This window comes from Trachemys scripta, chromosome 9 (genome assembly GCF_013100865.1).
Source record: "Trachemys scripta elegans isolate TJP31775 chromosome 9, CAS_Tse_1.0, whole genome shotgun sequence".
Classification (NCBI taxonomy): Eukaryota; Metazoa; Chordata; order Testudines; family Emydidae; genus Trachemys; species Trachemys scripta.
This window is the reverse complement of record NC_048306.1, coordinates 96,743,153-96,764,599: the sequence shown is the minus strand read 5'-3', so window position 1 is coordinate 96,764,599 and position 21,447 is coordinate 96,743,153. Positions and strand designations below refer to the sequence as shown.

Sequence of the window (21,447 nt, the reverse complement as noted above, 5' to 3'; positions counted from 1 at the left end):
AAAGTTTGATGGCCTCAGGGATGGGCTGGTGTCCTGACCTTTTGGGATCATTCATGGACTTTTCTCAGGGTAAGTAACCACAGGTAGAAGGTATGGGCATAGCCTGGGAGCTACTGTGGCCAGAAGTGGACTCTGCATGATCTGCCTGAGGGCATTGCCGAGATCCCAGCTGTCGGAGGGATGCATCCTCCCACAATTCCTTCCCCGCTATGTTGTCTCAGATTTAGTGTTGACTTTGTTGTTAATTATTAATCCCCCAACAAACAGAGACTCCAGTCTCTGTTTTGTCCTAGCTACTCTGTGTTTTTTCCCTTCACTTGTTTATCAATTACCCTGGTAACCTTTGTGGGTGGCTGACAGGGATGGGAACAGCAGATACGGCCTGTGCTTTGAGGCTGAAGCAGGGTTTGGTGTCTCCTGATGTCCGGTCCCTAAAGACAGCAGAAGAGAGCATGGAGCATAGTCTGGGACGAATCTTCTTTTGCCTTCAGTGTCCATATAGGCCCCCTCTGGAGATCTTAGCAGCTAGTGCTGGTTTCACTGGAAAGTGTAGGCTGAGTGCTCAGCTGCTGCTGACATGGAAAAATAAACAGAGAGCAAGCGCATGGCTGTTTGATCCCAACCATGCTTAGAATCCGTCCTTGTGTTGCTCTTTTCCTCCCAGTCAAATCCATTCCAAAGGGCCACAGAAACGGGGATTTTTCTCTTAAACTCCATTAAATACAGGGGCTGAGGAAGTCCTTGCCCTGCTTAGCTTGTGGGCTCATTTAATTCTGCTGCTGTTGTGGCCAGTGAGCACTCCCAGAGTGGCTGCCCAGCCTGGCAGCATGATGCTACCTTCCTCGGGTCCCTACCAAGGATTGGTTTTTGAGACCCAGCTGTATGCTCAGCCCTATACAAAACATAAGAAGGCCCATCTTGCAATGAAGTCTAGATGCAGAGTTCAGAGATCCCACTCTAGTGAGTGCTGGTGTGAGCTTGAGGTGCTGGAGGAATTGTGCAATACTCATTATTGGAAGGCTTGCCAGAAAAAATGTTGTGAAGAGGGATTTGAAAGCAGAGAAGGAGGTGGTTTGGTGCATCAGCAGAGCGAGCTTGTTCCAAGTATAAGAGCGTAATGGCATGGAGAAGGCATGAAGGTGGGCATGGAGGAAGGATACAGAGAGGGAAATTAGGGTAGTGCCGTAGCAGGAGCAAAGGAGAGAGCAGGAGAAATGAAGGCAGAAACATATACCTGATCCTAAACGTGAGGATGATGGATGAGACGTATGTAATACAGCAGGCTAGGGGAAGTCAGGGAGGGGGCTCAGAGGTGGAGTGGAATGGTCAGAGAAGTGTGATAGGAGAATTTGGTATTGCACTTTAGATAGATTGGAGGGGAGCAAGATGAGATTCAGGGAAGCTGGAGAGGAGAAGATTGAATAGCTGAGGTGAGAGAGGACCAAGGCCCAGGTGAGGGTTTTAGATGAAGGTTGGGATGGAGATGAAAGGACAGTAGAGAAGTTGCAGAGTACAAAGTAACAAGACCTGATTAGAACGGAGATGTGAGGAGAGAAGGGGAGAAAGGAGTTGAATGGTACCCCGAGGCTGTACACTTGAGTGATTGGGAAGATAGTGGAATTGTCAAGCGTGACGGAGAAAGGGGGCAGAGGAGAGAGTATGAGAGGAAAGATGAGAAGATCCAGGAGAGCAAAGCATCATGGAAACCCAAGGAGCAGAGAGAGGGAGGGTGGAGGAATTGAGGAAGGAAGAATATTGTAAAATCACCAGCTTCATTGTGCAATATTCTAATCTTGCGGTTGACTTATTAATCCCACTTCTTTACAGACTTCAGAACCTCTCCTGGTAGTTAAAGACAGCATTCAGTCTGACCTCTCCTTGCCTCCAAACTTCAATGCTTGCTTGTGTTGTTTCACCTTCTCTCTATAGCCCCAGCTGGCAGGACCTGGTAGCTGTGCCTAGAGACCATGCCAGGCTTGTATTCTCTAGCTACCTGGACAGCTCTCCCTCTGAAGAGCTCATGCGTAAAGGCCTGTGCCAACGGGTACTCCCTGGGAGTCACTGCTCACCTCACTTACATCAACTCAGGGGAGGATCCTGTAGAAGGTAAGATGCATCTATCTAGAGCTAAAGAATAAGTTGCACCTACTTAACTAGCAGATTGCTGGGATATAGGAGCAGGTCTGGCCTATCTTGGTGTGGAGCCGTGCTGCACCCATCCTCCTCTACCTGTTCATCCTTGGTCTCTTGAACTCTTGCCTCTACTTAGTGACCTAAAGGAGGAGACCCACTAGGATAGTCAGTATAGGGAACTGATATAGGTAGAACCAAACCCAGCATGTTCCCGTAGGAGGCAGCGGAATACACATGCTTGAGCCAGGACATGAATGCTAGATTGGCAGAAGGATCCTTCCCAAATCCAGTACAGCCCATGAGTAAGAAGAGGTGGAAGCACTGGGCTTTCCTTCTCCCTGATCATATCATAGGTGAATCTGGGGTGGTTTGCACCAGGAGGCACTGATCCAGTCACCTTTCAGCAAGGCGACAAATAGCCAGGCTGTTGTGCGTTTAAATAGCTAGGCACCCTCTGGTGCATTAAGTAGATACTAAAATTGATCTAGAGCAGTTTCCTAGTTGCCTTAGTGCATCCTGAAGGTTAAAAATCCCTTGTTGGAGGACTGGCTCGCTCAGAGGGGACTGGAACTGGGATACAAAACCTTGCATCACTAGGTCAACTGCTCTATTCTGTCCACGTTGGGAGTAGTGACCAAAAGTCGTTTCCATGTGATGGCTGTTCAGCGGTTTAGGAGGTGAAGTGAGTTAGTGAGTCTCAGTCCAATTACCACATCACAAAAGCCACCATCAGATTTGCCCCCCTTGCTGGGAGTCTCAACAGAGAAGCTATGGACCGAATAAACAAACTGAATTCTTCTCTCCAACATAGAGGGGTTGCCTATATGCATCCGAAGAAGTGGGCTGTAGTCCACGAAAGCTTATGCTCTAATAAATTTGTTAGTCTCTAAGGTGCCACAAGTACTCCTGTTCTTCTTTTTGCGGATACAGACTAACACGGCTGTTACTCTGAAAAATGTTAGGGGATGTGGAACATGGGAGAAGCTGATGTTGCAATTGCCTGTGCTGTAGTTGCACTGAGGATAAATGGAGGTGCATGCTCTCCAGGACCTTTTACCAGCACTAAAGCAGAATTTGTGGTGAAGAGCTAATACACCTCTACCCCGATATAACGCTGTCCTCGGGAGCCAAAAAATCTTACCGCGTTATAGGTGAAACTGCGTTATATCGAACTTGCTTTGATCTGCCAGAGTGCGCAGCCTCCCCCCCCCCAGAACACTGCTTTACCGCGTTATATCCGAATTCGTGTTATATCGGGTCGCGTTATATCGGGGTAGAGATGTACATCACGTAGTGCAGGCTGGGAATGTTGAGCCTAAGGTTGGAATCTATTCTGAGTCAGGCTGGTTTCCGTCTGGTAGCTCTTCAGGTCTCAGCCTCAGAATTCTTTTTCCGCTGCCCCCTATAGGTGTGTTCATCTACCCGCTGGAGGAGTCTGAGGTGGTAGCAGGTTTTGAAGCTGTGACAGGAAGCAGAAGCATCACCTTCCAGATCCAGAATCGACACCGAGCAGAGGACTGCTGTGTTGACTGCAGCCCCAGTTTGGGCCAGCCATTGCTCTGTGCCAACGGTAAGTATGCTGGGTGGTGACACGTCACCTAGCTATATTAGGACAAGGGTGTGGCTAAAATTATGTCAAAGCCAAGGGTTACTCAAATAAGCACAGATGGAATCCAAGAGCCTCCTGAGGGCTGAGAAGTTACGTTTAGCATAGGTGCTGACTTTTATTTTTCCCGGTAGATGCTCCGCCCCAAGGCCCCACCCCACTCCATCTCCTCCCTCGAGGCCCCACCCTCACTCCACCTCTTCCTGTCCCTGCTCCGCCCCCTCCCTTGAGGTCCTGCCCTCATGCCACCTTTTCCTGCCCCTGCTCTGTCCTCTCCCCCCAAGCCTCATGCCAGCTCGCTGCTGAACAGCTGTGGTTGGTGGGTGCTGAACCATCCCTACTGTTTTTTTCCCATGGGTGCTTGAGCCCTAGAGCACCCATGGAGTCAGTGTCTATGCCTGATTCTGTCCTCACTTGTAGTATTGTAAATCAGGAACAACCCCAATGGAATCAGTGGAGTTACACTGGTATAAAATGAATGAACCACAGGTGGTTCACCAGCCTGGGAAGCAGTCTGAGTGGCGCTGTGGTTCTCCAGCGGATATAAACCCAATCTGACAAGCCAGAGAAGGCACGTCAGACTGGCAGTGCCAGCAAGAATCTAAAACACACTTCTTGAGTTGGAGAAGGTACTAAGCAGGGGTGAGTCTAGCTGGCATAGCTATACTGGCAAAGGGGCTTTAGTGTAAACAAGGCCTGAATTAACCATATTTTTGGGCAGTTATTTTCCTTGTTTCTTGAGGAAGAGGTGTTAGTGAGGGGGCATGATAGGAGGGCAGCTGTGGGCAGGGAATGATCTGCCACTTTAGAAACACATCTACCAGCTGGAGGCAGCAAGAGGAATAGCAGGGAGCCCCAGACTTTGTATTTACTTCAGGGAGCTAGTGTAAAGGAATGGGCTCTGCACAGCCCTCTGCAGTTCCGGAGTACTGTTGATGTGTGGAATGGCCCACTCACCTCAGTGGGGTGTGCTCAGATGAATTAGGGTGCTCCAAAGAGATGAATAGTCTAACACAGGGGTAGGCAACCTGTGGCACGCGTGCCAAAGGCAGCACGTGAGCTGATTTTCAGTGGCGCTCACGCTGGCCAGGTCCTGGCCCCCCGTCCGGGGGGCTCTGCATTTTAATTTAATTTTAAATGAAGCTTCTTAAACATTTTAAAAACTTTATTTACTTTACATACAACAAAAGTTTAGTTATATAGTATAGACTTATAGAAAGAGACCTTCTAAAAATGTTAAAATGTATGACTGGCACGCGAAACCTTAAATTAGAGTGAATAAATGAAGACTCGGCACACCACTTCTGAAAGGTTGCCAACCCCTGGTCTAACACAATAGCTCTGGGTGGTGTGAAATGACCCATTCATCTCAATGGGACTTCCCTTCTACCTCAGTTTCAGTTGTGGAATACCATTGTTCAAGGTAATCTCACTCTGCTTGTCAGTTTTAGAGCAACTGGAATATTAAAATCTTCTTCTTATTGAGGCGGACAGTATCTGCGGAATGCCTGAACCAAATCACTCCAAATTTGCACCATTGCCCCTGTTGTGGCAAACCAATATCCTAGATAATCTCATTATGCATGTGGATTTTAGAGTACTTTGAAAATTAAAAGGAGCTCATAATGCAGGAGGAGGACATCTATTGGGAACCTCTTGATCAAATAACTTAAATTTGCACCATAAATTCTACCCCAGCCCCTGAATAGCTTTTTAATTATTGCTTCCCCAAAAGGGAAGTGGGTGGTGGAAATTATCCACGATTGATCCTGAGAGAATACCAGCATCAGAGCCATAGTTTGAGCCCCAAGTATTGTTTAAAAAAAAAAAAAGTTATAAGAAGTGTAAATTTGGATGTTATATGATTTTTTTAGTGGGACTGTATCTCACTTAAACGACCTCAGAAATCTTGACTACTAAACCAACCCTGTCGCTATTTTCAAGACAAGGTTTTTTTGAGGGGTTTTTCCCCCCAATCAGCTTTCTCTTACCCTAACCCATTCTGCTCCCAGCACTGTTCTATATATACATGCAACGGTGGAAAGGAACAAATATTCACACTCGGATCCAGTCTTTCAGCTCCACAAAGTTGGCAGTTCCCTGATTTGGGGGAATTAGGAATGTAAAGGATCATTTAATTTTTAAAGGTGATCTGTAAAGGGGCGATAACTGAGACTGTGCCTTTGTTTGATTTTCTTCTGATGTGTAAAGAAGACATGAAGATTTGTGGTGCTAGGTGTTTTTTGTTTTGTTGATACGTTTGTTTGTTTTGGGGAGTACGATACATTTATATTGCCTCCTTTTATATTAAAAATCCAGGTCCTGTCTAGCCTGGGGGACTCATGCTTTGGCTTTATCTAGACTAGAGTTGGTGGTCCTGTTATAATTTGAACCAATTGATTGTAAATGTTAATTGTGTTAATAACTGAGGCTCTCCACAAATGTTTGTTCTCTAGCACAAAGTTTTGTGGTTTGCCCAGGCTGATACTCTGCAAATGTTTGCACCTAGATTAGCATTTACAGTCACTTAACAAGCAATTGGCAATCAATTACCACAGGAGGACAAATGCTAGTCCAGACAAAGCCCATGATAACAGGAGAACTAGTGAAATGATAACATCACAAGAGTCAAGTATCAGGGGGTAGCCATGTTAGTCTGTATCCACAAAAACAACAAGGAGTCTGGTGGCACCTTAAAGACTAACAGATTTATTTGGGCATAAGCTTTTGTGGGTAAAAAAACCACTTCTTCAGATGCCTGGAGTCACAAGAGTCAAGAGACCGAAAACTGAGCAATGGAGAGGGGAAAGGATTTTAAATCACACTTTGAAAAACTCTGTTTGGTCTGATTTTGTTAACACCTATTTAACTTCAGTGCCAAATGAGCCTTTTGGATAAAGGATGCATGGGTAGAAGGGAGGGATGAGAGAGACAGATTTGCCCTCAGATTTTTACTATCCCGGGGGGGGGGGCCAGGATAGTCCCCCCACCCAATGGCACCCCTGAGAACAGACCCTTCCCCAAGCTTGGCACTGGCAGAAATGTGGGAAGGCAGTGGCAGTGATTCTGCATGCCCCATCACCCCCAAATTGTGCCCATGGTGGCCTCCCCTCTCCCGCCACTGCAGTGGGCCCTACCCATCCCCAGCCAGGCTCCCTCTGCCTGGACGCACCTAATGCTGCCTGCAGTTGGAGCCGACTGGGAGCTGGAGCCTGCCCAGGAGATCTACGTAGGAGCCGGGGCCAACCCAGGTAAGCAAGATCTCACTGCTGCTGCTGAGGCTGGACTTCTGCAGAGCAGAGGGAGCCCTATGCTTCTCCCTAACCCTGGCTGGAGCAGCTCTCTGAGGCTGCTGGAGGAAGGTCCCCACCCCCCACTGAGGGCTGAAGTTAGGACTGGGTCAGCCTCTGCTGCAGCCAGCCCAGAAGGCGCAGAACAGCTGATAGGCAGAGTGGGGCTGCATTCAGGGGAGCCCACCAAACAGCTGATTAGTGCAGTAGCCTACCAGCTGATTGGTCTAGGCGGGGCTGCTCAGGAACTGCTGATCCCTGACTGGAGCTGCAGCACCACTATTGCCGGTGGGTGCTAAGCACCCACTGATTTTTTTCCCTTGGGAGTCGGTGCCTATGATGTGTAGCTTTCAAGGCTGTCTTTGTGCTTCTGGGTGTTAGCTGGGGTGGGGGATCCCAGCCTCCCCTGGAAAGGTGATTCCCAAAGCAATGCTAACATAGCTGGAACCAAGAGGTGCTGGGAGTCCGGCCAGAAACCCCACTCATGAGTTCAGCCAACAAAGTTTGGAGAAGCAGCATGTGAATTTCCGGATGGTGCCAAAGGAACTGAAATACTGAATCCTTTGAGGTTTGTCCAGGACAAATTAAAACTGACTCTTCTCCCTGTCAGGGCAGGTACTGAGGTGAGAGCTGTCCTACCTGCGGGTAGGAGGAGTGATGGGGTATGGGAGTTCTCTGAAATAAACTGTTCCTCCTCCCTGAATCCACTGTCCCATAGTTGGACAGTCTGTAATTTGGGGTTGATCCCTCCAGTACCAGCATCCCAGTGCCAGCTGGTTTGTCAGTGAGTGAGGGCTGATTCTCCTGAACCTGTGGTCCTGGGCCAGGCTGTCTTTGAAAAAGGGACAGTTCTCATCCCCATTAACATTTAATTGCTTTCCCTCAGCTTTTGAATATGAGCCTATAGAAACCTCTCTGTGACTCTGTCTCACTTCTATCCTTTGCCTCCGAGCAACTTGAATGTGCCACCAGTTCCAGCTGCCTTGACGTCATCTGCTCTAATTCTCTTGTATGCCATGCAAGCCAGCTTCTGGCCTGTCTCCTCCATTGAAACTGCTGATTTAGCTCTTTAATAATCTTCAGGCTCTCCTTTCTTTTCTCCTCCTCTGTCTTCTGCTGCTTGTAACCATCAATCACTACTGCTTCTTCCTCTGGAACATCTGCTTCTCAGTTCAGTCCTACTGCTCCTCCTATCTCTGTGCACTCCCTCAGTGTCTCCCCTAGTAGCTTCTTTTCCTCTTCTCTCCCTCTGTTTATTGACATCCCTGAAGATTCAGGCTCTGTTCTCATTCCCCTTCTCTTCTGCCTCTTTGCTTTTTCTTTGAGTGGCCTCATCTGTCCCAATAGTTTCAGCTACTATCTCTTTGCCAGTGACTCCCAAGTCTAACTCTCCACCACCACCATCACCCACTCTGCCCCATCTCATATCTGCAGTCTTTCCTCCTGGATATGTCACATCTCCAATATTTCATTCTGAAAGTTTAGTTCTACATCTCTGATTGCCCAAATATCCCCTATGTAGCCTATCTCAAACTCAATATGTTTGAACCTGAACTCCATGTATTCCCCTAAAACCATCCCTCTCCTTTTGCAGTGATGAAGTCATCTTTCTCCTCTGGGAACATCCTCCGTTTCCTTCTCTCTGTCTCTCGCTCCCCACCATTCAATGTTAAAAGATCCCTTCAGTTCCTGATCTATAAGATCTCAAAGATCCATCCCTGGCTCTCTATTCCCCCACCAAAACCTGCTCTTTGTCATCTCCTGCCATGATTGCAACCTTCTTCTCTCCTCTGGCCTCCCAGATTCTCCCTTCTACTCCACCGTGAACACTGAAGCTGACATCATCCTCTTTTCCTGACCTCTCCACTCCACTGATTGAATTCCTTCATTTGGCTGCCCCTCACCTTCCACATCCAGTTCGGCATAAAGCTCTTGCAGTTAGTATATCGCTTGTGCCCGTGCATACTAGGCTCCCTGCATTGGCGTACTCACCAGGCATGCTTTTGTCAATGCACAGTGTGGTCGCACCACTGGTAGGTATCCCAGTGTGCAATTTGCCGCCATCCAGCGCATTGGGAAATGTTAGCAATGCATGGTGGGGCAAAAAGGAGCCGCGCAGGGGTCACCGGGAGTAAGGGGTCAACTTCCCAGTGTGCAACTGTCTTCATCCCATAATGTCATCTGTATCCCATAATTTTTGCACCTTTTAAAAAAATCCCATGAACCCTTCTCACAGTCTGCCATCTCTGACATAAGCATGAAACCCGCATAGCTCTGCACTATTATCATGAGCGTTGCAAGCACAGGAGGCATGAGCCTCTGGTATTTGCAGAACTGTAAGAAGAATGGAATCTGTGGGGAATGTGACGATTTCTTGGAGGACAAAGATTGCTGTGGGACATAGTGAGAACCAATTAAAGCTTGTAGGTGGTGTTCACGGAGCAGTGGCAGATGATGGAGAGCCACTTATGGCATGAGAAATGAGCACTGACAGGTGGGAACACATCATAATGCAGGTTGGGACGAGGACCAGCGGCTGCAGAATTTTCGGATGCACCAGGCCACATTCCGGGATCTGTATGCCAACCTCGCCCCAGCCCTCTGCGCAGGGACACCAAAGTGAGAGTTGCACTGAGAGTGGAGAGGCAAGTGGCAATCGCACTCTGGAGACTTACAACTCCAGATTACGACTGGTCAGTGGTAAATCATTTTGGAATTGGGAAATGCACTGTGGGGGCTGTTGTCATGCAAGTGTGCAGGGGCATTAATTGTTTCCTGCTACACAGGACTGTGACTCTTGGCAGCTTGTAGGACATAGTGGAGAAATGGGGTTCCCGAACTGGCGTGGAGCGATAGACGGCACGCATCTCACTATTTAGGCACCAGAGCACCTTGCCACAGAGCCATCAACACAAATGGCTACTTGTCTAGGATTATACAAGCATTGATGGATCACCAGGGATGCTTCATGACATCAGTGTTGGCTGGTTAGGGAAGGTGCATGACACTGGCATCTTTAAGAACATAGGACTGTTCAGAAAGCTACAAGCAGGTACTTTCTTTCCCGACCAGTGGATTGCCATTGGCAATGCTGAAATGCCAATAGCGATCCTGGGGGACCCAGCCTACCACTTGTCCTCTGGCTCATGAAGCCATACACCAGGCATCTCAACAGCACCAAGGAAAGATTTAACTACTGGCTCAGCGTGTGCAGAATGACAGTTGAATGTGCTCTTGGTAGATTGAAGGGATGCTGGTGCTGTTTATGCACAAGATTAGATCTCAGTGACAAAAATCCCAATGATTATAGTTGTCAGCTGTGTCCTGCATAATATCTGTGAAGCAAAGGGGGAAAAGTTGCAGCTGGGGTGGAGGTAGAGTGGCTTTCTCCTGAGTTTGAACAGCCACATGCAAGGGCTATTAGAAGAGCTCAGTGCAGAGCCATACAGTTCAGAGAGGCTTTGAAGGAGCACTTTAACAGTGAATCACAGTACAGTAATGCATTGTGGTGTATTGTGCTGTACCTCACCCTGCTATTTGTGGGCCTGTTAGAAATTGTGTGGTGCTTGGTGTACATCTATGAATATAACACTGTCAATGCACCTAATAATTTTGCAGTGCTTGCTGTACATTTATGGTTATCACACTTGTGTGTCATTGATCCTATGAGTTATGTCACACTGTACAGTAGTTAGCAAGTAGGTGCTGTCAGAACTGCTAGGCACTCCGCAGCATATGTTGGGAGCTAATACAGATGAACTAGTTTCCAAATAATATAATTTTATTCAGTAGCAAAACCAGTACAAAGAAAAATCTGTGCAATTTAAAAGCAAATACATTAAAAACTTAATAAATTAATGGAACAGAACTTAATAAAGGGAAAGAACATTTGTGTCCTACCTACACACATTTACCTACGCATTCAGCAACTGTGGCTTTCACAGGTCAGTGTATGTGAAGCTGTGGTTGTCCTTTATGTCCCCTGGGGTGGAGTGGTAAGGTAGGGATGTGCCCCCTGATGCCAGGTGGAATGTTAGGGGTATGTGTAGACGGGGCGGCTCTATGTATTTTGCCACCCCAAGCACTGCAGTCAGGCAGCTTTTGGTGGCGCACCTGTGGGCAGTCTGCTGGTAACGTGGATTCAGTGGCATGCGTGCGGGAGGTCCACCGGTTCCACGCCTTCAGCGTACCTACCGCCGAATTGCCACCGAAACCGCGGGACCGGCGGACCTCCCGCAGGCATGCCGCCGAAGGCAGCCTGACTGCCGCCCTCACAGCAACCGGCAGGCCACCCGCCACAGCTTGCCGCCCCAGGCACGCGCTTGGTGCGCTGGTGCCTGGAGCCGCCCCTGGTGTAGAGAGGTGTAATGGAGCTCTCCAGGGATAGCAAAGGGAGGCATGCCTGTGATTGTTGACCCTGAAGGTCCACAAGAGTCTGCGGCATCTGTATTTGCTGCCGGAGAAGCCTTATTATATCTTGATGCATCCCGAGTCGTTTTCTTTCTCCTCATCATCTGGCTCAGGCATTCTGAAGGTGTAGAGGGAGAACCTGCAGGTAAAACACACAGCGGTACCATTGTCAGTATAGTCACAACAGAAAGGGAAAGTTAAGATTCACAGCTCCCTTCTCTTTCTCCATTAAAGTTTTAAACAAGGCCTTGGAGAGCTTGTGCCTGGTGTCACTACAGCACCAGCCATGGTGAGTACGGCCCGCCAGGGGCGAGGAAAAGGAGGAGGAATTGCTCAGTTGCATAAAACTCTGAGTATAGGCCAGTGGTTTTCAACCTTTTCTCATTTGCAAACCTGTAAAAAATTTCAAATGGAGGTTGGACCCCTTGGAAATCTTAGACAAGTTCTGTGGTAACAACAACCTTTCGTGGACCCTTACATGTCGTCTGCAGGGCCTGAGGGGTCTGCAGACCACAGGTTGAAAACCACTGGGATAGGCCAGTGTCACTGAATACTGGCACCATTTTCCATAGGTGGTGGTGGTTTAACTGATATTTCATTCCTGAGGGTAACAAAGGCAGAGAGAGCACAGCTGCTGCTGGTGTCCTGAAGCTTCCCAAACCTGTATGCTGCTAGCCTGTGTATTGCAATGGTGCCTGCCATAGGCACCGACTTCCCCTCTTTCCTGTGGGTGCTCGACCCCCCCCCCCGTCCCTGGCCCAGCCCCTGCTCCACTCCTTCCATGAGGCCCCGCCCCACATCTTCCCACCCCTTCTCCGCCCCCATTACAACCCGTTTCCCAAAGTCCCCGCCCCAACTCTGCTCCCTCCCTGCCAATATTCCAACTCCTTCCACAAATCCCCACCCCAGCCCCGCCTCCTCCCCTGAGCATGCCACATTCCTGCTCCTCCTCCACCCCCCGAGCTTGCTAACGCTGCCAAACAGCTGTATGGTGGCAACTGGGCAGGAAATGCTGGGAGGTAGGCAGAGGAGCAGGCAGGCGGCACGCTCAGGGGAGGGGGAGGAGGAGGTGGGATGGGAGGTGAGGGGAGCTTGGCTGCCAGTGGGTGCAGAGCATCCACTAATTTTTCCCCGTGGGTGCTCCAGCCCCGGAGCCTACGATGCCTGCTGAAGTTAACGCTGATTGGTGTGGGAAAGTGTCGTACCACGGAGGAAGAAATAAGGCTGCCTCCCTAGAAACCTTCAGGAGAGGATTGCAGAGTACCTCCATGAAAGTTTTATCGAGCTCTCTCAAGAGGATTCAAGGGACACCCCTATGTACATAACCCCACTGCTCCACACGGCTCCTCTTGCCAAACTCCCTTTTCACGACAGAGGCTTGGGCTCCTCGGAGGTATCCATGGTGGTGTGCAGGGCAGTGTTGGGATCTCCACCAAGTATGATATGCAGCTCTTTGTAAAAGTGGCAGGTCCGTGGCTCGGCACCGGATCAACTGTTGGCCTCCCTGGCCTTTGATATGCCTGCTGCAATTTCTTTGCTTTCAGATGACACTGCTGCTGGTCCCTATTGTACCCCTTCTGCATCCCCCAGGCAATCTGCTCATAGATGTCCATGTTTCTATGGCTGGTCCAGAGCTGTGCTTGTACAGTGTCTTTTCCCCAGTACCTCCTTTCTGTTCCAAGCTGGAGTGCATCTGGAGCATGTAGACAGCATGATCAGCTGGGGAGTTGCACACAACAAAAGAGAGCTGCTAGGTGTGCTTACCAAGCTGGACAATCAGGAAAAGACATTTCAAAAATTCATGGAGCATTAAAGCAGAGGGGGGCCTTCCAGTCTCTGTGACCCCTGGGCAGTGGAATTCACAATTGTGACCAGAACTGTCCGTGTCGGGCATTGTGGGACAGCTGCTGGAGGACTGTTAGGGTCGACATAAGTAACACAGTATCTGCACTCGCATTGTATTGACCTCAGTACATCGACCATGGCTCAATGCCGCTCAGGGAGGTGGTGTTACTGCATCACTGTAATGGGGCACTTACATTGATGGGAGACAAGCTCAAGTGTAGACACATACACAAATAGGTCAATGCAAGATGGCTTACGTCAGCTTCACTTTGTAGTTAGACCAGACTTTAGACTGTAAACTTCTAGGGAAAGGACTGTGTCTTTTTATATGTTTGTACATTGCTAAGCATACTGATAATACTTAATGTATAATGAATAATAATCCCCTTGGCCTCACTATTCCAGTCTGAGACTGTCCATGGCTGAGGGGCTGATCCCCCGTCCTGGTGCTGGTCTGTAACTGCGAACACCAGCTCAATGCTCGAAACGCCCGTCCTGTGGAAACTGCCTGCTGACTGTTCCTTTCCTGCCCAGGTCACCTAATCCTTGATGAAGATTTAGAGCGTTCTACCTTCATCCTCAGCACGGGCCCCATTGGGCCCTCAGAAATCCTGACGGTTGTCTTCAGCAGCAGCCAGGAGCTGTCGACCCTGCCAGACGGTGCACTCCACATCACGTTCCCCTCCGTCCTCACGCCCCTCGTGGTGGCCCTCCCGGAAAGTGCGAGTGAACCGGGAGGCTTGTGTGACGACAGGTTGGCCCTATGGTGATTTTCATGGCTTTCTCGGAGTCTATGCCATAGTGGGGGCTGAGGAGGTTATAGAAGGGGAGGGAAAGCAGAGGGGCTATAGGGAGGGGATAAGGAGCAGAGGGATGGTTCTGTGGTCACCTCGTCCCTGAGAAGATTCCCAGAATGCACCTTAACTTCACCAAATACAGAGTTTCACGCTAGAGGTGTGAGGTCCCCAGGTCTCCTCAGTTGTGGATTCCCACGTTCTCCTGCTGCGTCCTCATGGGGGTGGGGGAGGGAGCTGACAGGTAAATGCGAGAGGATGTTGGGGTTCAGGAAGATGCTTCATGTTCCCTCCCTGATGAACTGTGGCTCTCCACTAGCCTGAGGTGGCAGTAAAGTCCCTGTGGCCTGCCTGAGATACCCAGGTGTGAACTAAAGTCTGGTGCACATCCCAGGGTATCGTCAGAGGAGCCTGTTAATCTCCCAGCTGCTGGAATGCCCAGGAGTGCATGGCAAGAACTCGCTGCGCTGATAGGGAGCGAGGCTGCTCTGGATAAGGGGTCGCTGCAGGCTGCTCAGCACTGCAGAGGCTAACGGTCCCCAGCAGGCCAAGCCCACCCCTAGCGGGTGCTTTGCGGTCAGCTCGTGATTGACTTGTCTTTTGTTTCAGTCCCACTAGCTGCTTTGGAGCTACTGGCCTGCGAAGTGAACAGTCGTTCATCGTGCCTCCCGAGAGCACAGACATCTTCAGGGGCCAGGCCTACAATCCCTTCCCCTATGAATTCTCCTTTGAGCTGCTGGTCAAGGGGCCCTGCTTGCTGGCAGGTATGAGGATGATGTTTCTCCGTCGGCTTATTTTTCTCTCTCTTTTGGTGGGTCATCAATGCTCATGGAAGTGAAGTGTCAATAGAGCTGGACAGTGTGTGGGCAACAGCTGGCCAAGCCTCCCCCTGACAGCCCATCTAGTGTCCCTCAATCCCCATCCGCAGTCCCCCCCCCGCTATTCCAGCCCTGGCATAACAGAAACATGCAGCTCATTTCATGTCCCTTTATCTTGACCCACCACAGCCTGCTATTCCAGCCCTCAGCTCCTTAGATCCATAGCTTACTGATCCTACCCGGCAGCTACCAAGGCTCAAACAGGGGTTGCAGAGTGTTGCAAAGGCCCAAAATGAAGAGCACCGAATAATTACTGTTCCACTGCAGTTATGGGATTCATTCCCTTCGTGAAAATGGCTCTCTCTGTTAACTCAGATTCATGACTCTGTTTCTGATGGAAAGTTTCCAACAATAAAAGCTAGGGGGGAACATGCGGGTAACTTTGGGACTAAAATGAGAGATGTCCCATGAAACAAAGGATATTTGATGATGCACCTCATTCCTGAAGACATTTCCTTTTGGTATTTAAGGAAAAAAGCTACTTCCTGTCCCTCCGTCCAATCCCTTCTCCAAACTTGCTCCTTCTGCCTCCCTCCGTCATTGAGCCTCATTCCTGCTCCAGCCTATGAACAATAAAACTAAAGGGTTGGGGAGCTGAACTAACTTGATGTGATCCCACCATAGCCAAGGAACCTCCTGACCTTCTCTCATGTTAACCTGGTCCGTCCGACCCTCCCCAATGTCCTGGTCTGATGTTATCTTTCCCCGGGACATGTCATCTCTGATTAAGCTCCTCAAGGCAGAGAGCAGATTTTGACTATAAATGCCAAGCTGTGAATCTGGCATTTTTGCCATGCTCCAATACACTCACCACAGACTTGAGAGAGGCAAAACCCATCCACTTCTTTGCTGACTTTATTATCACAAAACTCCAACCCAAGCTGCCTCCCCAGGGCACTCACTTAAGACAGAAGCACCCATAGATACCTCTAGTCAAAGGGCTACTGCCACTTCCATTATATCCAGCAGGAATCAATGAACATTTCCTAGTGGTGTCCCAGTACCTTATAACCAGGAGGGTCAGCTGAAGAACCCAACCACACTGTTATATAAGTACACCATTAATAATAGAATGAGAGCTCTTGAGTGAGTCAGGGAATGCAGGAAGAATCAAAGGGCATCTGAGGCAGGTCAGTGGATGAGCCAGTCCACTTACTCCTGCCCCCAAATGCCATTGCACATCATGGATTTATGGGCTAGCTGGCTGAGACCAGTCAACTCACTTCACCTGGGGTGGAGTCTTAGCCGCTACCACTTAGACCCAGCAGTAAAAACCTAGCTCTTTATTGCTTAGCCAATATCCTCCTTCACTCAGAGAAATGAAAGTGAGGAATGGCTGTGGGGAGAAGGGACGTGATGGGGACGAATTGCACAGAGACTGGAGTGTGTGCCTGAGAGGTTAGGGGAATTGATCCCATTAGCGTTGGCTCAAGGCCCATCTGCCTCTGAAGTGCTGCACTCCAGCCTCACTGTGCATCAATCTGGAGAAAATGTCTGTTGGTGCTGAGTGGTTTATAGGGCCCTCTCTGGTAGGAGGGGGAGGTACGCCAGGAAGAGAAATGTCAAGGGGTCCCAGCTGCACTGTGAGCATACCCACAGTCCTTTTTAGACCTTGAAGAGATTCTTCTCTGCCTCCCCTGAGTTACTGAGTCTGGGGGCGGGGATGTTGGCACTGAGCACTGGTGTGAATATTACACTGGGTGGTGACTAGCCTCAGTGGAGGCCACGCTCAGGTGAGTGTCTGTGTGTGGGGTAGAATAAGGGTGAGCAGGGAGGGGTGCTCAGGGAAGATTCTGGCCAAGTGGGATGGCCAGAGGGTTCTCAGCAGATAGCTTGTGGCTTTCTTCTATACTGTCCCTTATGCGCAGACCCCCTTTCCTTCCACTTTCACCCTCTCCTCATTCAGTCTCTCCTCAAAATACGCTTCCTCCTTCTGCGAGGCCTCCAAACCTTAACTTTCCCTCTTAGCAAATGTGTTTAAACCCGTACCCCTGTGTGAGTGTAAGTGCTTGTGCTCATGTCTGTGTGTGTTTGCATGCACTTGTGTAAGCAGGCATGTGTGTGAGTGCACATCTGTGTGCATGCATGAGTGCTTGTCTCTGTGTGTGAGCACATGTGCATGCATGGCTCTATGTGTGCATATGCACCTGTGTTTGAATGTGCCTGTGTGTGTGTGTGTATGTGTTGGTATAAATACTCCTGTGTATGGAAGCATGGGTGTGTGCACATTTGTGTGTGAGTACTTGCATGTGAATGAAGTTCTGGAACAGCCGTCCATGGGGAGCAGTGGAGGCAACACACCTAACTGGTTTCAAGACTGAGCTTGATGGGTTTATGGAGAGGATGGTATAATGAGATTGCCTACCATGGCATATGGCCCCTCCGCGACTGCTAGAAGCAAATAATCCCAGTGGCCGGAGATGGACCCTAGATGGGGAGGGCTCTGAGTTACTACAGAGAATTCTTTCCCAGGTGTCTGGCTGGTGGATCTTGCCCACATGGTCAAGTTCTAACTGATTGGCAGATTTGCGGCTGCAAAGGAATTTCCCCCCCAGGTCAGACTGGCAGAGACCTTGGGTTTTTTTTTGCCTTCCTTTGTAGTGTAGAGCACGGGTCCCTTGCTGATTTGAACTAGAGTAAATGGTGGATTCTTTATAACTTGAAGTCTTTAAATCATGAGTTGAGGACTTCAATAACTCAGCCAGAGGTTATGGGTCTAGTATAGACAGGGGTGTGCACAAGAGGGGGCAAGCAGGGGCACATGTGTCCCCAATAATCAGCAGGGGCACAGAACTCCTCTGGGGTTGAGGTGGGGAGAGCCAGCCCCTCCAGTTCCAGGGCCATGGGGGCAGGGAGAGACAGAACGTGGCCCTCCAAAAGTGGTCAAACTTTTATTCCTGTGCGCACCCCTGAGTACAGGAGTGGGTGGGTGAGGTTCTGTGGCCAGCAATGTGCAGGAGGTCAAACTAGATGATCACAATGGTCCCTTTTGGCCTTAAGAGTCTATGTGTGACAGTGAAAGGAGGCCGATGGAAATTCCTGAGGGGGAAGGATAAAGTTGCCTCTCTGCCAAGCAATACCAGATTTTCAGGGCCTTGCACACTGATGTTAGCCAAACATAACCCCCAAGCTTGAATGTGCCTCAGTGTGTGTGTGTATGTGTTGGAGGCAGGTAAATGAGAAAATTCTGTCCATTTCAGTTTGACAGACCCTTCCTCCCTCTCATGGGATGGATCTGTTTTATTTTAGCAGAGCTGGTAGTGTGGCCTGCAGTTAAGGTTGCATAAACTTTCCATTATCAGACCTTGTTTTCAGTTGCTTATAACTTTGCCAAACTTAAGTATTTGGGCTGAAATTTTCCATGCCAGATGTCTGCCTCAGCCTGAGCTGTTTTGAAACATTTCCGCTGAAATGGTTTGGCGGTTTCCAGGAGCAATATTAGGGAAAAATACATTGTTCGTCCAGACCAAAAATGCAACTTTAATTTGGCCCCTTTTGCATATGCATTGTGGTACAGTCTTTAATCACATGATCACATACTACAGCTTCATTAACTGCCACAGAATGGACGGTGCTTTGGGAAGGAATCAGGGTTGGCTGTAGTTTGTTGGACCCCTGCCTCATTTGTTGCTGAAGTAGGAAGTTGAGTAGTGGATGAGGCAGGGGATTCCAGGACAAGAAAGGATGATCTCATGGTTAAGACGACTGAATGTCTCCCTGGAGAACTGGATTCTATCCCGGTCTCTGTCCCCGAGTTCCTAGGTGATTCTGGGAAAGTCACTTAAATCAAAATGTTCATGGCTGGCCACTAATTATGTGTTACTCCTTTTCTGGATGCCCAGCGTGAGATACCTATGGCTAGATGAGCAGAGTGCTCAGAATGGCAGCTGCAGACTGTTGGAACTGTGCTTTGAACATATAAAGTCCTGGTACTGTGGAAAATCAGGCCCCAGGTGTCTCACATTGGGCCCCCCAAATTAGTGGACACTTGACAATTTTAGCCTTAATCGTTCCATGCTTCAATTCTCCATCTGTAAAATGGGCGTGATAATAGCATCTATTCCCACAGGAGTGTTGTGAAGATAAATTAAAGAAAGATTGTGAAGCCCTCAGGTACAAAGATGAGAGCATCATAAAAACACTCAGGAGAGAATGAACAGTTTTGAATTCAGGGCAGGGTTTCCATGGTATGGAGTAAATAAGATCTGGGGCAATGCATTGAATGGTGGGATAAAAAATATTGACTAATTTCTCATTTACTCAATGAGGCAGGGGTCCTGTGGAAAAAATAATATGTGATGATGCAATTAAAGATTGTATCATAATGCATGTGCACAAGGGGGCTGAATTCAGATTGCAAAGGTTTCAGAGTAGCAGCCGTGTTAGTCTGTATCCGCAAAAAGAACAGGAGTACTTGTGGCACCTTAGAGACTAACAAATTTATTAGAGCATAAGCTTTCGTGGACTACAGCCCACTTCTTCAGATGCATATGCATCCGAAGAAGTCCACGAAAGCTTATGCTCTAATAAATTTGTTANGCATTGAATGGTGGGATAAAAAATATTGACTAATTTCTCATTTACTCAATGAGGCAGGGGTCCTGTGGAAAAAATAATATGTGATCATGCAATTAAAGATTGTATCATAATGCATGTGCACAAGGGGGCTGAATTCAGATTGCAAAGGTTTCAGAGTAGCAGCCGTGTTAGTCTGTATCCGCAAAAAGAACAGGAATACTTGTGGCACCTTAGAGACTAACAAATTTATTAGAGCATAAGCTTTCGTGGACTACAGCCCACTTCTTCGGATGCATATGCATCTGAAGAAGTGGGCTGTAGTCCACGAAAGCTTATGCTCTAATAAATTTGTTATTCAGACTGCAAAGGCAACCTGAGTTCTGACACTTCCTAACTTTTCAGTGCTTGACTTCGCAACCTTAGTGTTCTTTTAGCATAGCTTTTTGGATGTAATTATTATCTATTTGCAGTCACTCCAAATATCTCTGTACGTCTTCTGCGGGGGAGGAACAGCAGGGTCTAGGGGAGAGAAAGAATTGTCATAACAGGCCACAAGCATTTAAAAAAGGCACCCAGCTGATGCAGCAGGGACTTAGATTATGTCTGCCCTGCAAAAAAAATCTGCAGCAGCGATTCTGAGTTGCAGCCTGCAGACTCAGGCTCACTAGTATGATGCTAAAAACAGCAGTGTAGACGTTCCCACTTGGCTGGAACTTGGGCTCTGAAACCTAGCGAGGGAGATGCTTCTTAGAGCCTGAGCTCCAGCCCAAGTGGCAACATCTATGCTAAGCTGCTATTTTTAGCACCGTAGCTCAAGCCCGAGTCTGTATACCCAGGTTCTGAGACTCGCCGCTGCAGGGTTGTCAAGGTTCCCTCCCCACTTTGAACTCTGGGGTACAGCTGTGGGGACCCACATGAAAGACCCCCAAGCTTATTTCTACCAGCTTAGGTTAAAACTTCCCCAAGGCACAAATCCTTTCTTTGTCCTTGGACAGTATTGCTGCCACCACCAAGTGATTTAGACAAACATCCAGGGAAAAGGGCTACTTGGAGTCTCTGTTTCTCCAAACCCCTTCACCCCCTTTCCTGGGGAGGCTTGAGAATAACACAGTAACCAATTGCCTTTAATAAAAGTACAGACCAGACCCTTTATCTTAAGACACTAAAATCAATCAGGTTCTTAAAAAAAGAACTTTATTATAAAGAAAAAGGTAAAAAGAAGCACCTCTGTAAAATCAGAATGGAAGGTAATTTTACAGGGTAATAAAAAGATTTAAAACACAGAGGATTCCCCTCTAGGCTCAACTTCAAAGTTCCAAAAACAGGAATAAAACTCCCTCTTAGCACAGGGAAAATTCACAAGCTAAAACAAACTATAATCTAACGCATTTCCTTGCTTTACTTACAATTTTTGTAATTTTAGATGCTTATTTCAGGTAGGGTTTTAGGAGATGTTTTTTTCCTGCCTGGTCCCTCTCTCTGTCCCAAGAGAGCACAACAAAGAGAGCACCAACCCCCCCCCCCCAGATTTGAAAGTATCTTCTTTTCTTATTGGTCCTTTTGGTTAGGTGCCAACCAAGTTATTTGAGCTCCTTAACCCCTTGCAGGGAAAGGAGGGATTTTATGCTACCCTTAGCTGTATGTTTATGACAAGGGTTGACATACCCTAAGTGCCCTGGGATGATGTCTGGATATAAAAGCTACAATGATGAACCAGAGCTGAGACTAGATGATTTAGGCCCAGATTTTAAAGGTATTTAGGCGTTTCTGTGTATCAGTGTTGCAACATCTACCTGATTTAGGTGCCTAAGTCCCATCAACAATCAATGGGATTTTGTCTCCTAAATGCCTTTTGAAAATGAGATTTAGGCTCCTAAATTGGTTAGGCGTTACAACACTGAGTGCAGCAATGCCTGAGTACCTTTAAAAACAACAAATCATGGGCCTTACCCCTACCTCCTGTACCCCCTTAG

General features: G+C 48.3%; 1 protein-coding gene across 3 annotated transcripts in view; it reads left to right on the top strand.

The window, feature by feature from the left end:
* The window catches only part of VWA5B2 (von Willebrand factor A domain containing 5B2), a 55,214-nt gene that overhangs the window by 13,491 nt on the left and 20,276 nt on the right, over positions 1–21,447 (top strand). For 2 of the 3 annotated variants that reach the window (XM_034782349.1, XM_034782348.1), the window contains 4 exons: positions 1,930–2,106; positions 3,542–3,703; positions 13,819–14,050; positions 14,688–14,842. In XM_034782349.1, the coding sequence (XP_034638240.1) occupies positions 1,968–2,106; positions 3,542–3,703; positions 13,819–14,050; positions 14,688–14,842 (688 nt within the window). In that variant the 5' untranslated portion in view covers positions 1,930–1,967. The remainder of the gene's footprint in view (positions 1–1,929; positions 2,107–3,541; positions 3,704–13,818; positions 14,051–14,687; positions 14,843–21,447) is intronic. The other variant, XM_034782350.1, reaches the window with a different exon arrangement.